This window comes from Anoplophora glabripennis, unplaced genomic scaffold (assembly GCF_000390285.2).
Source record: "Anoplophora glabripennis isolate ALB-LARVAE unplaced genomic scaffold, Agla_2.0 scaffold881, whole genome shotgun sequence".
Classification (NCBI taxonomy): domain Eukaryota; kingdom Metazoa; phylum Arthropoda; class Insecta; order Coleoptera; family Cerambycidae; genus Anoplophora; species Anoplophora glabripennis.
The window spans coordinates 132,085-156,568 of NW_019416965.1; the positions used below are offsets into that span (position 1 = coordinate 132,085).

General features: G+C 32.4%; 1 protein-coding gene across 1 annotated transcript in view; it reads left to right on the forward strand.

Moving 5' to 3' along the window:
- Positions 1–24,484, forward strand: part of LOC108914145 (zwei Ig domain protein zig-8-like) — a gene marked incomplete at its 3' end in the record, with an annotated part of 103,770 nt that overhangs the window by 63,494 nt on the left and 15,792 nt on the right. Inside the window, exon 4 of the mRNA XM_018719871.1 lies at positions 6,738–6,846. Within this exon, the coding sequence (XP_018575387.1) occupies positions 6,738–6,846 (109 nt within the window). The remainder of the gene's footprint in view (positions 1–6,737; positions 6,847–24,484) is intronic.

The following is a 24,484-nucleotide window of genomic DNA, read 5'->3' on the forward strand; positions in this document are numbered from 1 at the left end:
ATATACATATTTTAACATGTAATAAATAATGAGCAATCTTTAATAACAATTGTAACAATTTTACGTTAGAAAAATATATGCCCCTGAACGTAAGACAATGAGGGCCAAACATACACAGAATTTTTATCATGAAACATCTATAACCATCACAATCATAAGATTACATAGAACAATTAACAACAAAGTACTTAGAGAATAATTACCTGCTAATTAATAACACTTTAAACACTCTGATTTTTCACTATTTTGCCTCACTGCCCACCGATCGTCTTACTCCCATCTCCACACTGTTCTCCCTTCAACTACTTATGTATTTTCATCGTACACCGATCGTCTTACTTTTCATTCTGCGCTCTCCTCACTTCCACTATCTAGGCTTCCTTTCAGAATCCCCACCTAAGCGCTTGTTTTTTTGCTTCCTTCTACCAACCGTCAATATTACGTTTTCATTATTGTGCAACACTCATGTAACAGGTGACGTCGAAGTTGATAAGATAAGTACGGTTTTGCACAACCTAAATATTTGAATTTCTCATCAACAATACTCCAAGTTTCGTGAATTTCGTCAAATTGGCATGAACAAAAATATAGGTAATCAAAATATCAAAGAAATATTTTTCTTTGGACGCTCTTTATCTCAAGAACCAAGCCGTTGCGTTATGTTCATATGAACTTTTTATCTTAAAATTAGTCAAAGATTCGCCCTTTAAAATTTGTTCAAGTTCTTAATAAACACCCTGTATAAGTATTTACTCTAGCTGAGTCCTTCCTTCCTGGCGATCACGCTTTTCTGGAGCATCTAACGGGCCCCTATCAACTGTGGTCGAGATTACAGAAGCAATATATAAGTGGTGCCATCTTCACGGCGCTATTCAAATTACTCGAAATTGATATACATTTAAACTTACTCAGTAATGCGGACATTTACTCTGATTTAGGTACAAGTACACCAAATATGAGTTTACGTGAAGAATTTATTTAGGAGTACCTATATTTGACTGAAAGTACTCAGTTTTAGCTTAAATATAATCACATATGAGTAAAATGATCAAAATTGAGTGAAAGAGTACTCAGTAATTTCCCACTTAATGGATTCACTCCGAACCTTTATTGCTTTCAGTCACCGTTTTTTTTACAGTGTACCTTTGCCAGGTTGTCAAATTTTTAATTAAAATTAAGGATTAAATTCATTAGCTGTGCTTAAATATTTAAAAACACAAAATGTATTTAGCAGAAAGTACACCAGTTCCCACTGACTTTGACGTTACAGTCCTTACGTATCGAGAGTAATTTTTAAAAATTTTCCAAATTCTATATTCAGACGCCATTATCTCGAAAACGGTTAAAGATAGGTATATATTATGTTTCATAAAAAATGATCAGAATTCCATGGAGAATTGAATAAAAATACAAAAATGTGGGGTTTCCATTTAAGAGAGTTGGCCTTGATTACATAACTTTTTTTTGGGCCACCCTGTATAAATGAAAATTGCTTCAGAAAATGCGTACCTAAAAATATAATTCGCTCACGGTATATATCAGTTGATAAGCTTGTTAAAATAGTTTTTTACATATACACAATCTTCTACTTTTTTAACTTTGAGACTTGTAAATTGGAAAATGTTAAATCTGATTAAGTTATACGCCCTCAACTCAACTCAATCACCTGCTACACATTTATAGAGTTTCAAGTAAATTACATGCACACATGTAACTGCAGTTGCCTCAATTGTATTTATTTGACAAACTCAGCACGTTGTTTACTAGTCCAAAGTTGATAAAGTCCTCTGACGGAACTTAGTTCACCGGACATTTCAAACTTGTCGGACGTCCGTTAAGCAGCCGCTGAGCAGATAAGGACGATTCGAAAAAGTATTAAACTAACATGATTTGCAACAACTTTCATAACAATGTTGGCGGAGTCCAGCTGATAATACATTTCGTGCGAGATAAGGGTATAACATTGTATTTAATGATACTGAAATGAAACATAGAATTTATTAAATCTGCAAGATGATATAATTTTATTTCGTTACAGTTTCTCTCTGTCCGTATGGAAATGCACTTAGATATACTTTGTAAATAAAAAAGTTTCCGACCGGAAACGTTTAAAAAGGAGTTTAAAGTGCAGAAATTATAAAGCGTTATTTTGTAAAAGGTTATTAGTGCAACGTTGAAAACTTCTTTTATTGTTTATATTTTTAAAAATTTATGCAATTTCAGGTTTTCACTATCAAAACAATTTAAAACATCGTAAATTAGTCCATCTGTTTCAAAAAGGCATATTTGGGTGAATCGTATATCCACGGAGATTTTTGGCTTTTTGGCTTTCAAACATCACTAGAAATGAAAATTTTTCTATGCGCATAAAAAAACGTGGGCTTAACTTTTTTTAACTTAAAAAATTCGAAAAATGTCATATTTTTCTTCCTATTTAATTATGTACTTTTTCAAAGGTTGATTTTAGGCGAAAATGGAAGAGGAAAAAAATGTTTGCAATTAAATTTTTTACAAAACATGTCAAGTTACAAATCGAATGAATCATGATTATTATGGTAAAAATCGAAAAAATCGCAAAAATGGGGTTAAAAAACAATACTTTCTAGGGATTTTTTTGGGGTATTTAAATTGGGTATAGGACCTTTATACTCGGCTCGAAAAGACTTCATGTTATGTAGAATTATCACACCAAATTTCATCAAAATCGGTTCGATAGATTTTGCATAATAATTTTTCAATCCAGATTTTGAAAAAAAAATTAGCAAATTTTCAATATTTTGCACAGCAAAAACCAAGGCCCTTAAATACTTGAAAATTTAATCAAATATAGAGGCATAGTACATAGGAACTTTTTTGTTTATAATGTGCCAAAATACCTGAAAAAAATGTTCCAGTGTGAAAAACCAATTATTACAATTTGTTTAAAAAAAAGTTTGTTTAAACAAATGGGCACCAGGTTTCCGGCCGGCATCATCTTCATTCATGTTAAGGAACATCTCACGAATCTGAATATGCAAAAAAATCGATTCGGAAAATTTCTCCCACGAATGCGAGGTTTTAGCCTTGTCTATAAACGCTCATACGATAATATCGTAAACAAGACTGAAACAAAACAAATCTGATCAAAAAGACACCAAATATTCTAGATCAGTTTATTTTACTTTTGTAGCAAAAACTTTGAGAAGTCATTTTCAGTTTTATACAATGATATGAAAAGGGATATTCTACCAATTTTATACTCCTCTCAACCACCAATCACAGACAAGAATTTGAATAATTTAAATGTTTGTTTTATTTATCTACGATAGCTGACGGCACTGGATCTGGCATAAATTTAACTTACTGCAAATCGGCATTTTCAATTTACATATAGTGCAAAATAAATTGTAATCGTCATGTTTATAATAGTTACTGTTTTGTATTAAAATGTTATAATATTACCTACTTAAAATTTATAAAATATATATTTTTTAATTATAAATCAAAAATAAGTTTCGAAAAAATGACAAATTCTTTTAAGTTCTAGAACATAAAAGTATTTTGCAGCTAGATGACAGAAAAGACTCACTTTGTCAACTGAAAATTTAACGAAAATGTCGACTATTAATGACAGTTTTCGAAAAAAAATAATTTTTTAGTACTAAAATTACAGAAACTGCAGATAAATCACAAAAATCTAAACGGAACATTTTCCAAAAATTGAATCCTATTATATTTTTAGCTTGCAAAGAATTTACAATTTTGACGATCTCATAGTATCCAAATGTTTATTTTTCGGTCTATTTAAAATTGAGCACTCATTTTCCTGACATAAGTTACTGTTAATTGATAGATTTTGTAAATTTGAGTTCAGAAAACTTAAAAAGAATGCAGTGATATATAGTGAATATGATACTGAAAACCTTGTATGAATTCTAAATTTTGTAGGATGTAATTTCACTTTTATTCTCTTAACTAACAGTGTTTTTATTTGAAATAGTTTTTAGCCAATATTTAACCAATATTTTTAGTGAGATGTGGTGTATTCCAGTGAAATATGGCGGTTTAAAAGAACAGTGAAGTTGTAGATAATATGTTAAAAGGATATTATACGCGATGAAAGCAAACTAACTAATGTTTTACAACATTTCAAACGCGGATTGGTATGAGGATAAACGAAATATTCCAAATGATCGTACGTTGACAACTATAGCAGAAATTCAAGGGGTAGACCATTTAGCACATTTGGCGTAAATTCGTTAAAAATAAGAAAGGAACCCTCAATTAGAGGAAGATATTCTGGATGAGATTGCTAAAAATCTCTCTAATAGTAGAAGAAAGCTGTCGGTCCAAGTTCATTGGATGAAGTGGATCGTTCATGAGACCTTTCCAAAACAACAACTACATTCTTATCACGTCCAAAAGGTACATGCCATGTCTCCCGCTGATTACCCTTCAAAAGTCAATTATGCAAATTGGTTTTTGCAACGATTTAGGCAAAATACAAATTTGACTAGTATTGTTTTGTTCTCGAACGAAGCCGGTTCCACCCGAGACGGAGTAATAAATTGCCATAATTTGCATATCTGGCATGAAGAAAATCCCCATGCAATACTACAGACAAAGCACCAACCATTCATGGTTAACATATGGGTGGCGATTATTGGGAATCATCTCATTGGACTGTTCTTTTTTGAAGACAGATTAAATTGCCTTCATAAATTAGAAATCAGATGTAGTTTATACATGACGATTCACCTCCCCATTTTAGCAATTTAGTTTGACAGCACTTATCAAATACTTTTGGTTATCAATGGATAGGTCGAGGTGGACCTATTTTACGGCCACCAAGGTCGCCCGACACGACTCCATTGGATGTCTTTTTATGGAGAAATTTAAAGAGGCTTGTCTATTCGACGCCAGTTCACGCCAAGGAAGGCCTGATGGAAAGAATAACACACCATTGCAGCGAAATCCTGGAATGTTTCAAGTACAACGAGAAAACATCCGTCGGACAAGGACAGTCGAGGTACTGCCCATTTCGAAAATCTGCCCAAATAAACAAGAAGCAGCAAAGCTTTCGAATTTTTAGCATTCTTGCGTTTAAGTGATTTGGAAATGTATCAGAATAAATTCTTCTTACCTCCATATAATTTTCGAGTGCTTGGGCATAAGTTAGATACATGTCAGCATTAATGAGATGTAGTAATGACAAATTTTATTATTTTAATAGGAATTATTAGTTACGATGTGATTCGATTAGTTAAAGAGTTTAAATAGCTTATGTTAATAAACATAATAATAAATTTCGAAATAGGTTTTTGTATAAAAAACATGTTATACAAAAAGAGAAATGACGAAAGTATTTAAAAATGCAGATTTCAGCTTTATAAAATGACACCTGTCAAAATTTTCCTGACTTTCCTGACAGTGTAAAACATCTACTGTCTTATAGTTTTATGAACCTTTATGGCCTACATAAGATATTAAAATTCCATTAAATTATACAAGTCGGTTCAAAAGTTAGAACCGCAAAGCTGGATACCCCTTTGAGGCTCTGTATCTCCGTTATGGGGTACTTTAGGATTTTTTTTATGACAAACTAGGGTTATTTTCACCTCCCCTTTATACTCCCGAGCGTATACCATATACTTATCAGATACCCTGTATATCCAATCCTTTAACATATCCACTATATTTTCTAATGGAGTTATTTCTAGACCGATCAAAATAACTTATTTAGAGGGGAAAAAAAAGAAAATTGTTACTTGGACTTTTATAAGTGGAAATAGTAAAGGGGCTTATGATAAACGAAAAAAAAAAAAATAAATGCGTGAGCAGGGGCGGCGGAGGGTTGATTTGGGGGGGTTGAAAAGTTATGAAAAATTGTATAATTGGGATTTCTGGCGAAAGTTGACGTCAAACAAAAAAGTATATAATACAGAAGTTGTAGATCATGCAAAAATCTACAACTTTTGTAGAGGCCACTTTTTAGCATAACCTCAAAATTTCCGAGAAAAATGCGAAAAACAGGGTTTTTTCTGATTTTTTGTTTTTATTTCTCATTTCCGTAAAAATAATTTAATTTTGACGAAACTTGGTGAAAGTTTCCCTTTCTCTGTCTTAAATAACCTCAAATTTTTTTAGATAAAAAAATCAAGAAATTTCTGAGATATTAATTTTTCTCGGCCTGAAACACTTTTTTATCAAAGAAAAATTCTACTTAAAAAAATCATCGTACAGTTCTGCCGGTAATCACTTTTTTCGTTTTGACATAATAGTTTTTGGTGACAAAAGTGTCACTATTAATACTAATTTTTATAAGTATGGGAGTTAATTTATCATTGTTACAATTCCAAATAATAAAGAATGTCAAGCACCGTTCACGAATTCATAATGAATAAAAAATTGTCTTTCTTTTCCCAATTTAGAAACTTTGCATTTTAAAAGTTCAGACTTCTCAGAGAATTTAATCATAAGAAAATCTATTATTAAATAAAATTCTGAAATCAGAAACTCGAGGAACAACGAAAGGAGTAAAGTTAATCAAAATAATTTCGAATCTCAGACTGTCGTTTAGCTGCAAAGATAAACGACGCTACATGCAACAAATAGAGGACTAAACGGATAGACTTACTGAAGTTTAAAGTTACACGTTACGTTTGCTCAAATGGCTTCAATTTAGAACGAAGTGCCCTTTAACCCTTAAGAGTGCTGGAATTCTTCCCATTTAATAAAGATTTTCTGTACGTTTGCAGGATTGGACGCTGCAAATCAAGTTTGTGCAGCAAAGGGATGCCGGCTTGTACGAGTGCCAAGTGTCCTCGCATCCGCCCACCAGTATATTCATCCAGCTCAACGTTGTTGGTAAGTCTCCATCGATTGATATTGCGTTGTTCCAGCAAAATATCCATCGACCTATACAGGGTAATTCTTAATGAATTATCCTCCAATATTTCCAGGACGGATAGTACATACAAAAATTAGGGTACGGTTTATACAAAATGGTAATATAGTTACGGGAATAATTCATAAGTTAATTCTAAGAAAAAAAGTTGCCTTTAAGTCAGTGGTATTCAAGGTCTTGGAATAGTTAGGTTTTTCCGTTCAATTCCACAATTAGCTTAAGTATTCATGAAGCCTTCTTATAGTCGTATTTGTTAATATTCAACCTATGTACTAAAAATGTATGTGTGTAAGGAGGCTAAAATGTTTCATTTACCATTATAATTCAATTAAATGAGCCTTTAAATCGCAATTTGGTCAACTTGCCTGAATTTTTGATATAAGTTAGTTTAGGGTATATAATAACAATAAATGACAGTAATAACTCAAAAGAGGTAAGAGCTCGGAAAAAAAGTTTCTTATAAAAGATGTAGAGCAAAAAATTCTACATAAAAATTGTATATTGACTTTTTCTTATACCATTAAAATTAACAGTGTTAGGAAGACTAGAAGTTATGGGATGATTTCAAAAATTTAGAAAATCATAAGCAGAAAAATGAGTGAATTTTATTATTTTTTTTAATCTACTCTAAAAAATGAAAACTTTCTGCTCAGGGAAATATATTTTTTAATTTTTAATAAAAAAGTTAAAACAATTAAAATTTTGTAATCGTTAATTTTTATTATTTAACACTAAAACAATTTTTTTCTATGCCATTCGATCGATTATTTAAATTAAAAAAGTTGCTTTCGAAATTTTGTTTTATGACAAAGATAAAAAATCACGTTCACTTTGTGAAATTGTTATAACTTTTTTTTATATTAAAAATTAAAAATTATATCGATTTCTCTGAAAAGATAGGTTATAACGAGCGTTCAAATAAAAACGTGGTCGAAGTTGGCTCTGACACATTGGACGTAGGGAGTAGCTTATAGCGACCAACTTAACCTCATTTCTCAACAAGCTGTATAGCAGCTGTCAGTTTCAATAACGTTAATGACTATATAACTTTATTTTAAAGAATAATCGTGATAACAATAACAAACAATTAAAGGAGCTGCGGAAGGTGTCCCCCTCCTTGTTATAACAATAAACTAAAGCAGCTGCTGAAAGTGTCCCCCTCCTTGTTCCAAGTACTTTTCACACCTGTTCCTCAAAGAATTAGACATTTTCTAAGATGCTCGGGGTATTGTTAATTTCACGAATCTTGTCTATAAGTCGAGCCTGCAGATGGTTTAAATCAGGAATAGGCAGTTCAAAAATAATGTTTTTAAGGTAAGGCCACAAAAAGAAATCACACGGCGTAATAATCACATGACCTCGGTGGAAATTCATGTTCAGCATTGAGACTTATTAGTCGATTTTGGAAAATTTCCCTCAACATATTCATCGTCTCGCCTGCCGTATGTGCCCTTGCGCCATCTTGTTGAAAGTAAAAGTTTGTAATTTCGTTTCGTTCTTCCAGCTGGTTAACAAAAGGAGAGATAATTTCTTCTCTATACCTTTGCGCAGTAAGAGTACCATTAAAAAAAATAGGTCCATAAATCCTCCTTCGATTGAGAGCACACCAAACTCCAATTTTTTGAGCGTGTAGAGGGCCCTCGACAAAAAAGTTATCTGGTTTTTCAGAAGACCACATTCTCATATTCTGTGAGTTTACGTAACCACTTAAATGAAACCAGGCTTCATCAGAAAAAAAGGTGATATTATGAAGTTCACCGTAGTTGTTTAAAAACCATTCACAAAATACAGCCCGTCGCGGAAAATCAACTTCATGAAGTTCTTGCTGACAAGTTAAACGATAGGAGAACAAACGCAAATCTTTTTTTAACACTGTGTGGCAGGTACCGACTGATACTCCCACCATTTGTGATAAAACACGTACAGAAGTTCTTGGCGCATTTTCCATTATTTGTTGGACATTTTCTTTTAATTCTTCAGTCCGCTTTTTAGGTCGGCCGCTTCCTTCTTTTCTTGTTACACTGCCCGTTTCACGAAAAACATTAACACAACGCTGAACTGCACTATGAAAAATTTTGTACTCAACAACGCCGGGAAATTGATTTTGAAATTCTATGAAACATTCCTCAATAGAATACTTCCATATTCCATCAATCTTGCGTCCATTTCTAAAGTAGGACTCTATGATAAACACTTTTTGTTCTTGAGAAAACACCATTTTAAACGCTTTTTAAAACGAAAATATTCAAATTGATAGCGGCGATATAACGCTTTGACAGATGACGTTTAAGTTCATTTGCTATACGCCCTACGTCCAAATTTTCAGAACCAACTTGATCACGTTTTTATTTGAACGCTCGTTATTTTTAAGAGTAAATTGGAAAAAAAATTATAAAATTCATTAATTTTTGTACTTGTTATGATTTTTTAAATTTCTGAAATCATCCTTTAACTTCTAGTCTCCCTAACTCTGTTAATTTTAATAGTACAAGAAAAAGTCAATACACCATTTTTATGTACAATTTTATGCCCTACAACTTTTATAAGAAACATCTTTTTCTAGCTCTTTTGAGTTATCTTGCAAAATCCCTTTATTTTATCTTTTTTCACCCCTGGTCGGGGGTTGAAAAAAAATTACTATCACTTATTGTTATTATATACGTCACACTAACTTATATAAAAAATTCAGGCAAGTTGACCAAAATTGCGATTTAAAGACCTATTTAATTGGACTATTAGGTAATTAATCTATCTAAATTTCAATGTAAATGTTGTAATAATGGAGCCACTAAATACATAATTAAATAAAATCATTTTAACATACTATCTAACTTTTAGTCCTAGTTTCTAGTCCCTCTAATAACTGTAATTAGCATTAAAGAACATTTATTCCAACTCTGATTATATTAAAATTTAAGATAAAGAGGTACTTGAATATAAATTTTTTTTAAGGGGTCTGTTTGCAAAAATGTGGAATATCACTGTTCTAAGTGGACTAATTTCCGACTTACGAAGTGTTAAACTTTAGAAAAAAAAAGATTTTTGTCTGTCTAACAGCAATCAAAATTTACTGAAATTTGATACACTATGTAAATTTTACTAATTGTAAGATAATGTATATTAGAATAGCAATTTTTCTTATTAGTGTTAAAACATCATATGCCAATCACAATAAAAATTATTTTGCTAACACAATTTTATACTAGAACAAAATTGCATCTTCTTACGATAAATAGGTACATTTTTCCACTAAAACATTTTATTTTACTTTTATAACTTATGCATTAAAAGAAGTAAGAGCCCATTAGATAATGTTAAGCTCAGTTTTCTGTTTTAACTTTACACTGTAAAAAAGTCGGTGTGAGTGAAAGCAATAAAGGTTCGGAGTTAATCCATTGAGTGAAATTATTGAGTACATGTTCAATCAATGTTGGACATTTTGACCGTTTTACTCATTTGTGATTATATTTAAACTAAAACTGAGTACTTTCACTCAAATATAGGTACTCCTTAAATAAATTTTTCACGTAAACTCGTATTTGGTGCACTTGTACCTAAGCCAGAGTAAATGTCCTCATTACTGAGTGAATTTAAATGTATATTACTTTCGCGTAATCTGAATGGCGTCGTGAAGATGTCACCACTTACATATTGCTTCTGTAATTTTGACCACAGTTGATAGGGGCTCGTTAGATGCTACAGAAGAGAACAGGCCTTTGCCGGCGGCGGCGGGTCTCAGATGGCGGGTCTCAGCCAGGACAGGAGTAAGCCCCGCGAAGTGAATTAATTCCAACACTGTATATTCTAATTAATCATTTATAAGTGATTTATTTTTGCACTCAATATTTAGTTCATTAAAAACCAAGTCTGAGTAAAAAATGATTCAATAATAGTTAAAATTAAATCATATTAGAGAAAAAATCAACTCTAAATGAGAATAGAGTCAAATGTCGCTCAATTGATAATTAGGAGTAACATAGTGTGGACATAAATTGATACATTATTAAGTAAAATTGAGCGAAATTTGAATGAAAATATTTTTACATTGTAATAATTTCTCGTTGATATGTGATTTTCAATGAAGCGACCTGTGTGATGACATACTTGGGCTTGTAAGAAATTTGGACTGCTTTTTTTCTTGAGATTTATTATGCAAATTAAAAAAAAATAAAACAGTATTGTAGGGTTTTAATTTTTTCCAGTCTACATAATTGTCTGGTTCCATTAAGGAGAATTGCACCATTTTTAGACTTAATTGCACGGTAACCTCGTTGTATTCGGAGCTAAACGAACAACTCACGAAAAACGGAATCCGTGTAACAAAGCAAATTGCATTCTATTGGCGTGCATTTGATTTCTGATTAAATATATTGTTAAATTTAAACTGGGATGTTTATATCAGAATGCCTTTATTTAATATTATTTAATTTGATTTGTGAATCAGTGAAATAGTACATAGGTAATCAACAAAACGAGTTGAAATTTATTCGTACAATAATATACTACGTTTTAAATGTGTATGAGATATAATTTACGCAAAGTAATGATATCTTAATTGCCATTGCTACCAATGCCTATTAGTAAAATAATTGCTTTAGACCTGCTAGCAGAGAGCGACCTACTGACCTGTAGGTGCTGTGCAATCATAACTAGTATCGCACTAGTCGAGTTTTTAACTAATGATATTCTGGGAAATAGCTACCCTGTAGACTGCAAGCTCTTCAGCACCTGCAATACCTGCAATACCCGCAATATCTGATTATCAGTTAAGGCAAACTGATGAGAACTAACAAGTACGAAATCAGTCTATGTTCTTAAATGTTCGCTGGTCAATGCTGACCATGGCTGAAGTACACAGGCTAATTTCTTATAATATTACCTGTTAATTAAAAATACATTAGGGGTTTACAAATAATGCATAATAAAGATAAAATGTAATTTTGATCGTTGTTCAAAAATGCACCAGTTATAGGTCAATCTATTAAAAAAGTTTAATTATAGGTCAGTGTGTTCAAAAAGTTTAATGATGAATAAATATTAATGTTTTATTTCAATATAATGATTGCGTTGTAAAAAAATTTAGGTCAGATTTCTGGTCGAACCAAATTTATGAACTTTTTAAAATGGAATTTATATAGAATCCTTTTTTTGGATTATAATGATATAAAGTGAATACGCTGTGGTAAATTTCGTTCGATTAAGTGAGCGCATTATAAAGATATAGAAGAAAATATATATTTTTGTGTAAACTTTTATCACCCTGTATCTCGAATACTGAGTCCCACAGGAAAAAAGTTTATAGAGCAAACTCTACTTATGTTTTGATTATAAATCTATGCCTGCAGTTTTTCTGTATTTAAAGTGAAATCACCTTGTATATCGGTTATATTTTTCCATAAAAACAGTTATGAGTGAAATCGATTTTTGTGTTTTTCCGTCTTATTTATCTTTTATCTTTTTACACTTTTCACCTATTTCATGACCTCTAAAAGTTCGCGCCCCGAGCAGGTGCAAATTTCGTCAACCGGCACTGATCATTACAATTCCTCAGAACCATATCAAAGTGAGGAGTGGTAACGTACTGAAATGACAGTCGTAAAATTTTTATACATTTTCCATTGAATAGGTAGACAATAATTCTGCTATTTTATACTCTGCGGTCCAGATGGCAGTACCTATAACGATAAATGGTAGCGTCTAGTTGTCCAAGTATTATTACACTAAATTTATTTACAGTAAAACGTCAATGCAAATATCTCACCTTATTGACGAATTGTAACCTGGAATTTTTGATGTGTAATGAAATCACAGAGATTTTGCGTTTTACAGGCACTATAGAAGCGAAGTTCTGATCCGTAAATCACCATACTAATTATTTTGAATCTCTATGCTTCACAAAATAATTTAAAATCAAAAGAATTACGAAATACATGTTAAATATTTTAAGCAAAGTTTTTTAAGATAAGGGATACGTCAATATTGTACCAGAACCTCACTCTACTATAAGTTTTTTAAGTTAACAGTGCGTAATTATGTATTTTCAATTTTTTGTTACTACACTTTTTTTACAAAAGCTTACGCTCTCAACATTTATTTATATAAACATCAGGAACACCGCATAGTCCGCTATTAGGAATCCTAGGAACTATTTCACCCCATACAACCGTAGACGAGAAGTTCCTTCTGCAACAATTTATTCTGCGCCATGCCTTAATTGTTGGTACACTAACCCAAGGCCTTCCACCTCTAACTTTATACCCGTAAAGGCCTTGGCATCGCTGTTTGCGTAGATATAACCCATTCCATTTGCTTCTCCGTGTAGCTCTATTTAATTGTCTTGAGTTTTGCTTTGGATCGCAGAGGGTACCTAATAGGCCATAAAGGATTTCTTAGTGAGACGTGTCTTTGGATCGGCTTCATTTTGCAGACTTGGACTGTTATCTTTTCGCTCGACTATTATTTGGAATGGAAATAATGGAAAATTTTATTTTGCGTGTATGATACGAGTTTAACAGAATATTAGAAATACATGGAAATGTAGTTTTATCAATAAATTAACAATAGAGATATAAACATCATTTTGATTTTTAATTAAAAACCAGGCGATAGCAAAAAAAGCACTAAATTTACAATTTATATTGCTAGCAAGAAGGTAATTTCTTGTAACGTGGGTTGTGAAATTGAAGAGAAATGCCTCAAAACCTAATTAGTTTCTGAATTAATTAAAACAGTGGCTTCTTTCTATGATTTTGTTTAAATATTAATTGCTGTATTAGCAAAGCATTGAAATACAGGGTAGCCCATTGAAAACGTACCGCAAGGCATTACAGGGTAGTAATGAACTTTTCGGCAAAATCCAAACACAGGTAAAGTTTGCTTCTGAGGGGGACAACTTTTGGCGCAAAAAGCATAGCAAAATCTTCAACCCCCTAAGTGGGGGTGCCATCCCCCAAATTTTTTTAAATGGGAATGGGGGTCAAGTGGGGGGTCATTAGAAAGGGCTTTTAATTCTCTATACATCGATTCTTACTTTTTGAAAATCGATCCATTATTTTAGAAAATATGCAGCTTTGAAAATACGAACAATATTTTTGACGAGAAATGCGAAAATCGATTTAATTTTACTTCAAAACTTACGGTATTAGCTTGGTAAATTCCTTCAAAAGAATTCGCTGTTTTTTTTTTTGATTTGCGAATTCTTTAGCCTGATTTTGGTGAGCAAAAAATTGTCCGCTTTTTGTTTCGTATTTAGATAGGCCACAAGAAGTTGCTAGATAACTGTCTTGTGACTTGTAGTTGAAGAGTACCAATACTGCCGAGTCTTTTAAATTGATTAATTATGGTGTACTCAATTCCAGAAAGAGTAGAAATTATTGAGCTTTTTTTCAAAAACAATGAATGCGGAAATCGGGTCGCCGAACTGTTCAACCAACGGCATCCTGAGAAACATGCGTCTGGAAAAATTGTTCGCGAATTGGTGGCCAAATTTCGCGAAACTGGCTCCGTTCATAACAAAAAGAGGCAGGTTGAAAATCCGGTACTAAATGAACCTACGGAAATAGCGGTATTGGGGCAAGTGGCAATGGATAGTACGCTGAGTACAATGCAATTGGCTACTGCGACAGGAGTGAGTCGTACAAGTGTCCAACGAATATTAAAAAAATACAAATTCCATCCTTATAAGATTCGGCTAGTGCAAGAGCTAAATGAAGACGATTTTGATCGTCGTTTGCAATTTTGCGAAATAATGACTGAACGAGCGATAAACGATAATTTCCTCTTTAATGTGTGTTTTTCGGACGAGTGTACGTTCTTCTTGAATGGTTTAGTGAATCGCCATAATTGTCGTTACTGGGCTGATACCAATCCAAGGATTTTCCATGAGACACACTCCCAACACCCCCAGAAGTTGAATGTATGGGCAGGTATTTTTGGAAATTCCATTGTAGGTCCTTTTTTCCTTCCTGGAAATTTGACAGGCGATATGTACTTGGATTTACTACAAAATGTCATCGACCCAGCTCTAACAAATATCATAGAGGACGACCCTGCTTACAATGAACACGAACTGATTTTCCAGCAAGACGGAGCTCCTCCACATTACTCGCTCAATGTGCGCAATTACCTAAATGAGACGTTTCCAGGACGCTGGATAGGACGAAGAGGTGCAATTGAGTGGCCCCCTCGGTCACCCGACTTAAATCCTTTAGATTTCCTTCTCTGGGGGCACATTAAAAGCAAAGTTTACAGCACTCCACCTGATACCTTGGAAGATCTGCGAGGACGAATCATTAATGTATGTCGCGAAGTAACACCGCAAGTCTCATTTCTGTGGTGTGTTTTATGTTTTATGTGGTCCAGAATGTTCGACAACGGTTTGAAGATAACCTGTATCAATGTATGCAAGTTGGCGGACAACATTTTCAGCATTTACTTGACTAATACCGTAAGTTTTGAAGTGAAAATTAAATCGATTTTCGCATTTCTCGTCAAAAATATTATTCGATTTTCAAAAAGTAAGAATCGATGTATAGAGAATTAAAAGCTCTTTCTAGTGACCTCCCACTTGACCCCCATTCCCATCTGAAAAAATTTAGGGGATAGCACCCCCACTTAGGGGGTTGAAGATTTTGGTATGCTTTTTGAGTCAAAAGTTGTCCCCCTCAGAAACAAATTTGACCTGTTTTTGGATTTTGCCGAAAAGTTCTTTACTACCCTGTAATGCCTTGCGGTACGTTTTCGATTGGCTACCCTGTATATTTCATAAATTATTTTTCAAAATTTGGACTTTTCCTCTTCATATATCGAATGTTTTACTTTTTATAATAAGCACCACTTGAATGTATTTGAATGAAGTTATTACATAAATATAATAGATATATCGAATATAAATCATTATAGTGTATGTATCTCGTTAGTAGGTATTGTATTTTTGTTATATGGAGTAATTAAATGGAGGCGCACAAATGATACCAGAGATTCCTTGGGTGAAAATAAGTCGATTTAATCTAACGTACCTATATCCCAAGGGCATAATAATAAATATACAGGATGTCAAAGTGACAAATAAAAAATGGTTTTTCCTTAATAATTTCTATAACTTTAGTCAGAAATGTTTCAAATTTTCAACAGTGGTTTTTTACGATGTGAAAAATAATATAATAATGTTTACCTCCATTTATACCTCCACGAATACTAAGGTACAAACAGATACTTTTGTTAATAAATAATTCAGAACGCATTGCCTCACAGAACTTATTTATGCATTGATAGCGTTGCCTGCAGAGGGCCCCTTGTACTCGACACTCAAATACCATTATTATATCATTTTTCCCATCATTAAAAAACCTCTCTGTTGAAAATTTGAAACATTTCTGACTAAAATTATAAAAATTATTAAGGAAAAACCATTTTTTATTTTTCACTTTGACAACCTGTGTCTTTTTTGTTATGCGACTTGGGATATAGGTATGTTAGTTTAAATCGACTTATTTTCACCCAAGGAATCTGTGGTATCATTTGTGTCCCTCCATTGTAATCTGCATATGTAAACAGGAGTTTTTAAAACCTGTGTCGGGAAATGAAGGATGTGATTCTTTGGCTCATTCTAAGAAAAGAAAGTTCTTATTGACATGGGTCCGCAAATGCACCGTTTTCGAGATATAGGATGTCAAAAAAAAAAAAATATTTTTTTCAGTTTTTTACAGTATCGCAGGAACCGTTTGACATACAGAACTAAAATTTTGTATACGTATTATCATTAATATTAGCTACTTTTGAGCGTTAACTCAATTTTTATTCATATGGCAGTGGGGAGATTTTAGAATTGCGTGAGATTCTTTAATTTGCCCCTAATTTTTACAACTCTGAGACAGTTGGATTTTGAAAGTATATTTTAAACTGCCAATGTTTTCTACACAAAAAAAGATAATCAGCAAAAGCTCTAAGCTCTAACGCGAACCGTTTTCAAGATAAATGGCGTTTTATGGTGGAAAACATGAACGACAGTGGCAATCTTGTCTGAGGTTTGATGTCTTATGCATACATAGATTTCTGGTATCAAAGAATGTTGTTCGACTTCATTTCATAGGATTTGTTTGAATTTGCTTAATACCTTAATAAAGAGTAGAAACATGTGAGACCTAATCATAAAAAAATATGCATTTATGAAAGAAACTTCTAAAAAGAGCAAATAAGAAAAAACATTTTAGGTAGAAAAATAATTATAATCCATATAGTCATATAAATCTTTTGACAAACGTCGTTTTCTTTAAAAAAATATAATTCTTTTTTCTTCTTCTATTTATTTGAACAATTCATTTCATTTTGCATAATTATTTTTTACCAACTGTTTACACTGTAAAAAAATTTCACTAAAATTTCACTCAATTTTACTCAATAATGTATCAATTTCTGTCCACACCAGATTGAGTGAAATTTTGACTCTATTCGTATAAGTTTAACTCAGTGAAACTATTGCATCAGAAATGAGTGAGTTTTACTCAAATCCGAGTTACTGCTAACTATCAATTGAGCGACTTTTGATTCTATTTTGAGTATATAAAACCAATTTAGAGTTGACTTGTTCTCTAATATGATATAAATTTAACTATTATTGAGTCATTTTTCACTCAGACTTGGTTTTTAATTGACTACATATTGAGTGTAAAAATAAATCACTTATAAATGATTAATTAGGATATACATTGTTATTTAAATTAATTTAAATTATTTCACCTCACGGGCCTACTCCTGTCCTGGCTTAAACCCGCCAACTGAGACCCGCCGCCTCCGCCGGCTAAGGTCTGTTCTCCTGGCGATGACGCTTTTCTGTAGCATCTAAACGGGCCCCTATCAACTGTAGTCGAGATTACAGAAGCAATATGTAAGTAGTGCCATCTTCACGGCGCCATTCAAATTACTCGAAATCAATATACATTTAAACTCACTAAGTAATGAGGACATTTACTGTGATTTGAGTACAAGTGCACCAAACACGAGTTTACGTGTAGAATTTATTTAAGGAGTACCTATATTTGAGTGGAAGTACTCAGTTTTAGTATAATCACAAATGAGTAAAATGGTCAAAATGCCCAATATTGAGTGAAAATGTACTCAATAATTTCACTCAGTAGATTCACTTCAAACCTATATTGCTTTCTGTCACAGTTACTTTTTTACAGTGTAGTAAGATGAAATAAATAATATTCGTCTAAATAATATATAAGGATGTATTATCACAGTTAAAGTGGTAAGCAGAACTGTAGAAAATCGAAACATATCAACATAAATGAAATACTTTTATTACACGGATATACAGGGTGTGCCATTTAACACTAACGCTGTCAATATCTCCGAAATGAAGAAATTTATTTTTGTTCCGGAAACTGGGGTTGTTAGGTCCCTCGAATAGCTTCAATTGCAGTTAGAACTGTTAGTTCAAGTCTTTATGTATAGATGTCGTGGCGACACTAAACAATTTTTTGATCCCTGGAAGTTTTTCCATATATTTTCTTGTTTTCGAGATATGTCGATTTCAATATGCAATGAATGATGCAGGAAAATCTATTTAAATCACACCGAGACAAAATATTTTTTTAAAATATTGTTATAATGGCTTTATTCACATCATATACTAACTAACATAGGATAAATTATATAAAAAACGAATGATCAACTACAAAAAAAAATGTACAATGTGTACAGTCTTATAAGGGTCAGAGACGAAACCTATTTTAACAAATGTTATTAAAAAATGCAGTCATAGGTGGCTCACGTCATTTGTTTAAAATAAAACAATGACAGATGACACATATTAGTTTTCCAATAATTACAGTTTTATCAGTTTGCGTCTTCCAATTTATCTATACTAGTTATACGATTTACCATTGTACAATTTTTTTCTGTAGTTGATCATTCCTTTTTTTAAAATTAATATTTGTTAGTATGTGGTGTGAATAAAGTCATTATAACAATATTTTAAAAGAATATTTTTTATCGGTGTGATTTAGATAAAATAATAGATTTTCCTGTTATATCATACATTGCATATTGAAGTCGACATATCTCGAAAACAAGTAAATATAGGGAAAAACTTTATATTACAACAATTACTCAAAATTTAACGATCTCTCAGATGGACTGCATTTCCACATTCCAGAGATCGAAAAATTTTTTAGTAACGCTACGCCATCTATACAGAAAGATTTGATCTAACTACAATTTGAAGCTATTGAGGGACCTAACAACCACAGTTTCCGGAACTAAAATAAATTTCTTCATTTCGGAGATATTGGCAGTGGGAGTGTTAAATGGCACACCCTGTATATAAATGCCCAACCAAAATATACAGTGAGCGGCTAAATTATGGAACAAATTAAATAAAACAGTAATAACTTTTTTTATAAAAACGCCGAGGCAGGTCGATCTTATTTGTTTTTGCCGTCTTTTGCGTGCATCTAGTGTCCTACAGAGTGATTTTAAAATGCTTCACGCAAAAGAAAGTTAATGGAACACCCTGTATGTTTCTACAAATTTAGATAGAACGTTGTCTCACGAATACAGTAAAGTAGATATTAATTGGTAGACCCTGTCTACCAATCCACCTCCGAGGAAAACAGTTGTTCAAATACTCGCGATGAGGACGTGCGGTAAAAATTTCTACAATGGTTTCATTCAATAAAATTCAACCAGTCCCTCTTTAGATAAATTAGGAGGATACCGAGTACATTGTAAATGTAGGTACATTGTACATTGTAAATTCCTAAAAATTTTATTGAAAATTTATTGTATCTAAAATATTTGACTTATATGGTATATATTTCCAGTGACAAGAATATAAAGTAATTAATAGTTAATATATAATAAACATCCGCTTCCTGAAAAGACCTGATAATATTGTGTAGATATACTTCAAACATTCCTTGATGTTTGAGTTAATTAGTGTTACTCTAAAACAGTTACTGCTTCTGTATCGCATGGTAATTCTAACTAGGTACGTTGTAGTTAATTCTAGAGACAGATAGACTGCAGCGTTTTCAGGCTAAATGCTGCAGTTCCTATTAATTAAATCCAACAAATAAAGTACGTAACGCAACGCAAGGTCCTCAATAGAAAATTCGTTCGACCTAGCTGAAATTACGGCGACAATTTTACGGAGTGCTAGACAAAATAAAAAAGAGTTGAAACACAGCACCATATATCCTTTGGCCCTGTGAATAGTCTCCTGGGGATTTATTCAGATATCTCTAATTGCTTCGAATATATTTCAAGAACGTGTTGAATCACTGAACCATTTAGTGTGCACTTTTATCTTGTTCTCTTCAACGTTTATTTATTTCCTGTTAAAAATCACAGACCTTTGTGTTTTTGTCGTTGCACAATGGAGTCGCTTAAATTTTAATGACCATTAGACACACGATTTCCAGTGTTTCACTGTCGCCTGCGAGAATTTAATCCTTTCTCTAAAGAAAGAATAATTGGAAACCTAGGACAGTTGGATGCAACAAATATTAATGGACTACATTGATTCACATAGTTTATAAGTACAGTTGTTAGTTACTAAAATACTGTAAACTGTTGTAAAATGATGTAAATCAATCACGCAAACAAAACTATACTTTAAATAAATTTGTTGACTTCTTTATGACCCCCATTTATAGAACCACGGAGTCGAGAGTTCTAGCAATCAGGATTGTAATGAAAATTTTATTTATCAGTTAAATTTGACATTTGTGCAAAGAAATTACGGTTTTTTATTACTGCCTTGTAACAGTGAAATTGAAACTATGCGGTAATTCTGCAGTAGTGCAATTTATCGATAATTTGCATTAGCGCAGAGCTGTCGGTCTTCGAAAATAATTACAAACGCAATTTGTAATTTCTGGTTATTCATTAATATAACAACATTAAAACATATATTAAACCTAAACTTAATTAGTAAAAGTTTGTGAAATGAAAACACAATTATTAAAATCTATGGTTGAACTGCTATAAGTTTGCCGCTTGTCAGAAATTATATTCAAGCTGAAATTAAAAGTGAAGATACACACAAAAGACTCTATGTCAAATATGTTTTTGTTAAATTGATATTTCCTTTGCCTGTTATTTTTGTTAATTGGTTTTAATTTAATAATACCATTGGAACAATAGGTACACCTGATATATAAATCAGCAAATTGATATTGAACAATCCATCAACATTTACAAAGGTGTCCACTAGTATTACAAAAATGTTGGCGTAGTTGTATTTTAGAAACTATAATATTAGGCCAGTCATTAAAGCTTTTTTTTCGGGAAAAAAATACTATTAGAAGTTTTTTTGCGGAATATTGTTCAGAAACGTGTTATATAAATATCAAAAAATCAACTCGAAACTAGTTGGGAAACTTTGTTAAAACAATGGTCACAGTTATGGAAAATGTTTTTTTAACTCGCTTAAAAAAACGGTAATTAAAAGAGAAAAAAGGTTTATACAAAAAAGGTAGGTATTAAATAAATCTGTAAAATAAGACAAGTCCGATTAAATTCCGATAATTTGTTTATGCGCAAGAGCTCAAAAATGGTCGAAATTGTCCGCTTTTTTCAATTGCTAATAATTAATGCAATTTTCATCGCAGACACTTGTAATTCAGGATTTTTGAAGCTTTTTGCACCCTTAATAAGTGGTAAAAATTTCAGCCCAAAAACTTCATTAGCTTGGCGTTGGCGGAATTTGTTATCTAAGAAGATGCTATTTTCAATTCATTTTTCCCAAGCTCACAGGCGTTGTAGGGTTTCGATCATTAGTTGTTTTTGTACCTAAATAGTTGTATTGACATATGCATTTACTGATAATTTAATTTTTCAAATTTAATTTGTTTAAAAATGACTGAAAAAATGTTAATATTTATTACATCGTTAAGCGCGCATGCTAAGCCTCGCCTTCCCCACTCGTTCGCTAGACCAAGTAATAGAACGCATCGCCGCTATCTTCTTTTTCGAAATTAAATAGTTGAATTCACCTTAATGTTAATGTAGGACATGAAAATATAGCTCTTAATGTATACTCTCTCCAAATTTCGGCTCTTAATATTAATAATTAAGGTCACTGCGATTAAATAAATAAAAAAAATTATCTCAGCTTCTAATCAACTTACAACAACGATTTTTTTTTAAATTCGAAGAAAACTAAAGTAAAGAGGTTACTATTTTATTTTATAATAATTACCTATCTTAACAATTTAATAAATATTAACATTTTTTCAGTCAATTTTAAACAAATTAAATTTGAAAAACTAAATTCTCAGTAAATGCCTATGTCAATACAACTATTTAGGTACAAAAACAACTAATGATCAAAACCCTACAACGCCTGTGAGCTTGGGAAAAATGAATTGAAAATAGCATCTTCTTAGATAACAAATTCCGCCAACGCCAAACCAATGAAGCTTTCGAGCTGAAATTTTTACCACTTATTAAGGGTGTAAAAAGCCTCAAAAATCCTGAATTACAAGTGTCTGCGATGAAAATTGCATTAATTATTAGCAATTGAAAAAAACGGCAATTTTCGACCATTTTTGAGCTCTTGTGCATAAACAAATTATCGGAATTTAATCGGACTTTTTTCATTTTATAGGCTTATTTAATACCTACCTTTTTTGTATAAACTTTTTTACGCTATGTAGTTTTTTTACGCGAGTCAAAAAAACACTTTTCCATAACTTTGACCATTGTTTAAACAAAGTTTCCCAACTAGCCTCGAGTTGATTTTTTGATATTTTGTTTATAACACGTTTCCGAACAATATTCCGCAGAGAAACTTCTGATAGTATTTTTTTCCCGAAACAGGCTGTTTCATGTCTATAATGACTGGACTATATCCTGAGTATACAAATACAGGTTGTTCCACCTAAGAGGAATTATTCTGTAACTGTAAAATTTATTAAAAAAATTGAATCATGTTCCATTTCACGTGGGCGCTACAAAACTTTGTAATTTTAAATGGAACACCCTGTATATTATTGTATTTTTTAATTCCTTGGTTGATATTAGGTAGAATTTATTAAATGTACATGGTGTTTAAAACTTTTAGAGATATTCAGTAGTTTTTCAAAAAAATCAAGATTTCAGCTCTCTAAATGAGGCTAGATAGCTTTACTTCCAACCCGTAAGATTTAGAAACCTGCAGTTTCCACAGTTCGTTTTGACATAAATTACTCTATCTTGTCATCTGTGAGCAAAACGTGTACGTTATTCAGACTCGAAAATACTAACACTTACATTTAATAATCTTACAAGGTGAAAAACTTTTTTTTTCAAACGGAATGACCTATATTAATTGCCAGAGATGAATGCAAAATTGAATGCCTTTTCGACTGATATAAGTTTATCTCAAACAATTTTCCAGAAAAATCAGGTTATTTTCTAATGCCCGAAAAAGTAGCCATGTAACAGCGTCATGAAGGCATTGCAAATAATTTGCACTTTTTGACATACAAGGCAAATTAAATGTCACTCTAGTTTTGATTAAAGTTGACGTTGTAGTTATTTTGCTAATAGTAGGGGAGCCCACGATGCTAAACAGAGATTTACTGGAGCGTCGTGGGGACCTATTTGATTTTGAAGATTAGATGGTAGAAAGAAAAAAAGGTTATATGATGTATACCCTGTCACCGGTGGGGGAAGCGTCTACAGGCTTTTAAAAATGTAAAAAAAACAGTCACATGGAAATACTCGGGCACGTCAGATATTGATAGTGCCGAATTGGATGGTGAGGGCGGCCGTACGGAAAAGTTAAAAATGGGTAAAAAAAATTTACTCTAGCGCTTCAGATATTCAGAGGGGATGTTAAGTGAACCCGAACGAAGCTCCCATTCAAAAGACTGACGATTCGGATGTGACGCAAACTCGTAGCAGCTTTTTGAAAAAGCAAAAAAAATCGGCAGGTTTTCATATAGACGGTTCAGCTTGATGCCCTGGTCGTGCTGATCCATAATCTAACGATTATCTGGAGGGGTTTTCTAAATCTGACGGTTTGAAATAAAAATTTTTTTCATTATTTTTTTTTTTAAATCAATGAATGTGACAAATAANTAGGTATTCAGAAAAAAACCGCAAATAAGTGTGCGACAAATTAGTCACGCAACGGGTATTAGTACAACCTCGATACATAGGATGTTACAAAAGCACAGTTATCATCCTTATCGCATCCAGTTACACCAAGAAGTCTACTAGAAGTAGACTTTCAGCGGAGACTGGAATTTTGTCAGTGGGCACTTGAGATGTTAAATCAAAATGATGATTTTTTAAAACGATGTTCTCAGATAAGGCTACTTTTCATTAATCGTCATAATTACCATTATATTATTATGACACAGTAAATCCACCAATTCCGGAAAACTCATAGCCAACACAGATGGTCTTTGAACGTGTGGAAAGCAATTTTGGGAACCCATCTCATTGGACCATTCTATTTTGACCAGCATCTATCTGGAGCAGTTTATTTAAACTTTTTAAGAGACAGTCTGGAAGATTTGTTAGGTGATACTCCTTTAGCTACGCTTCGAAGAATGTGGATGCAACATGATGGTGCTCCACCTCACAATAGCGCTGCGGTTC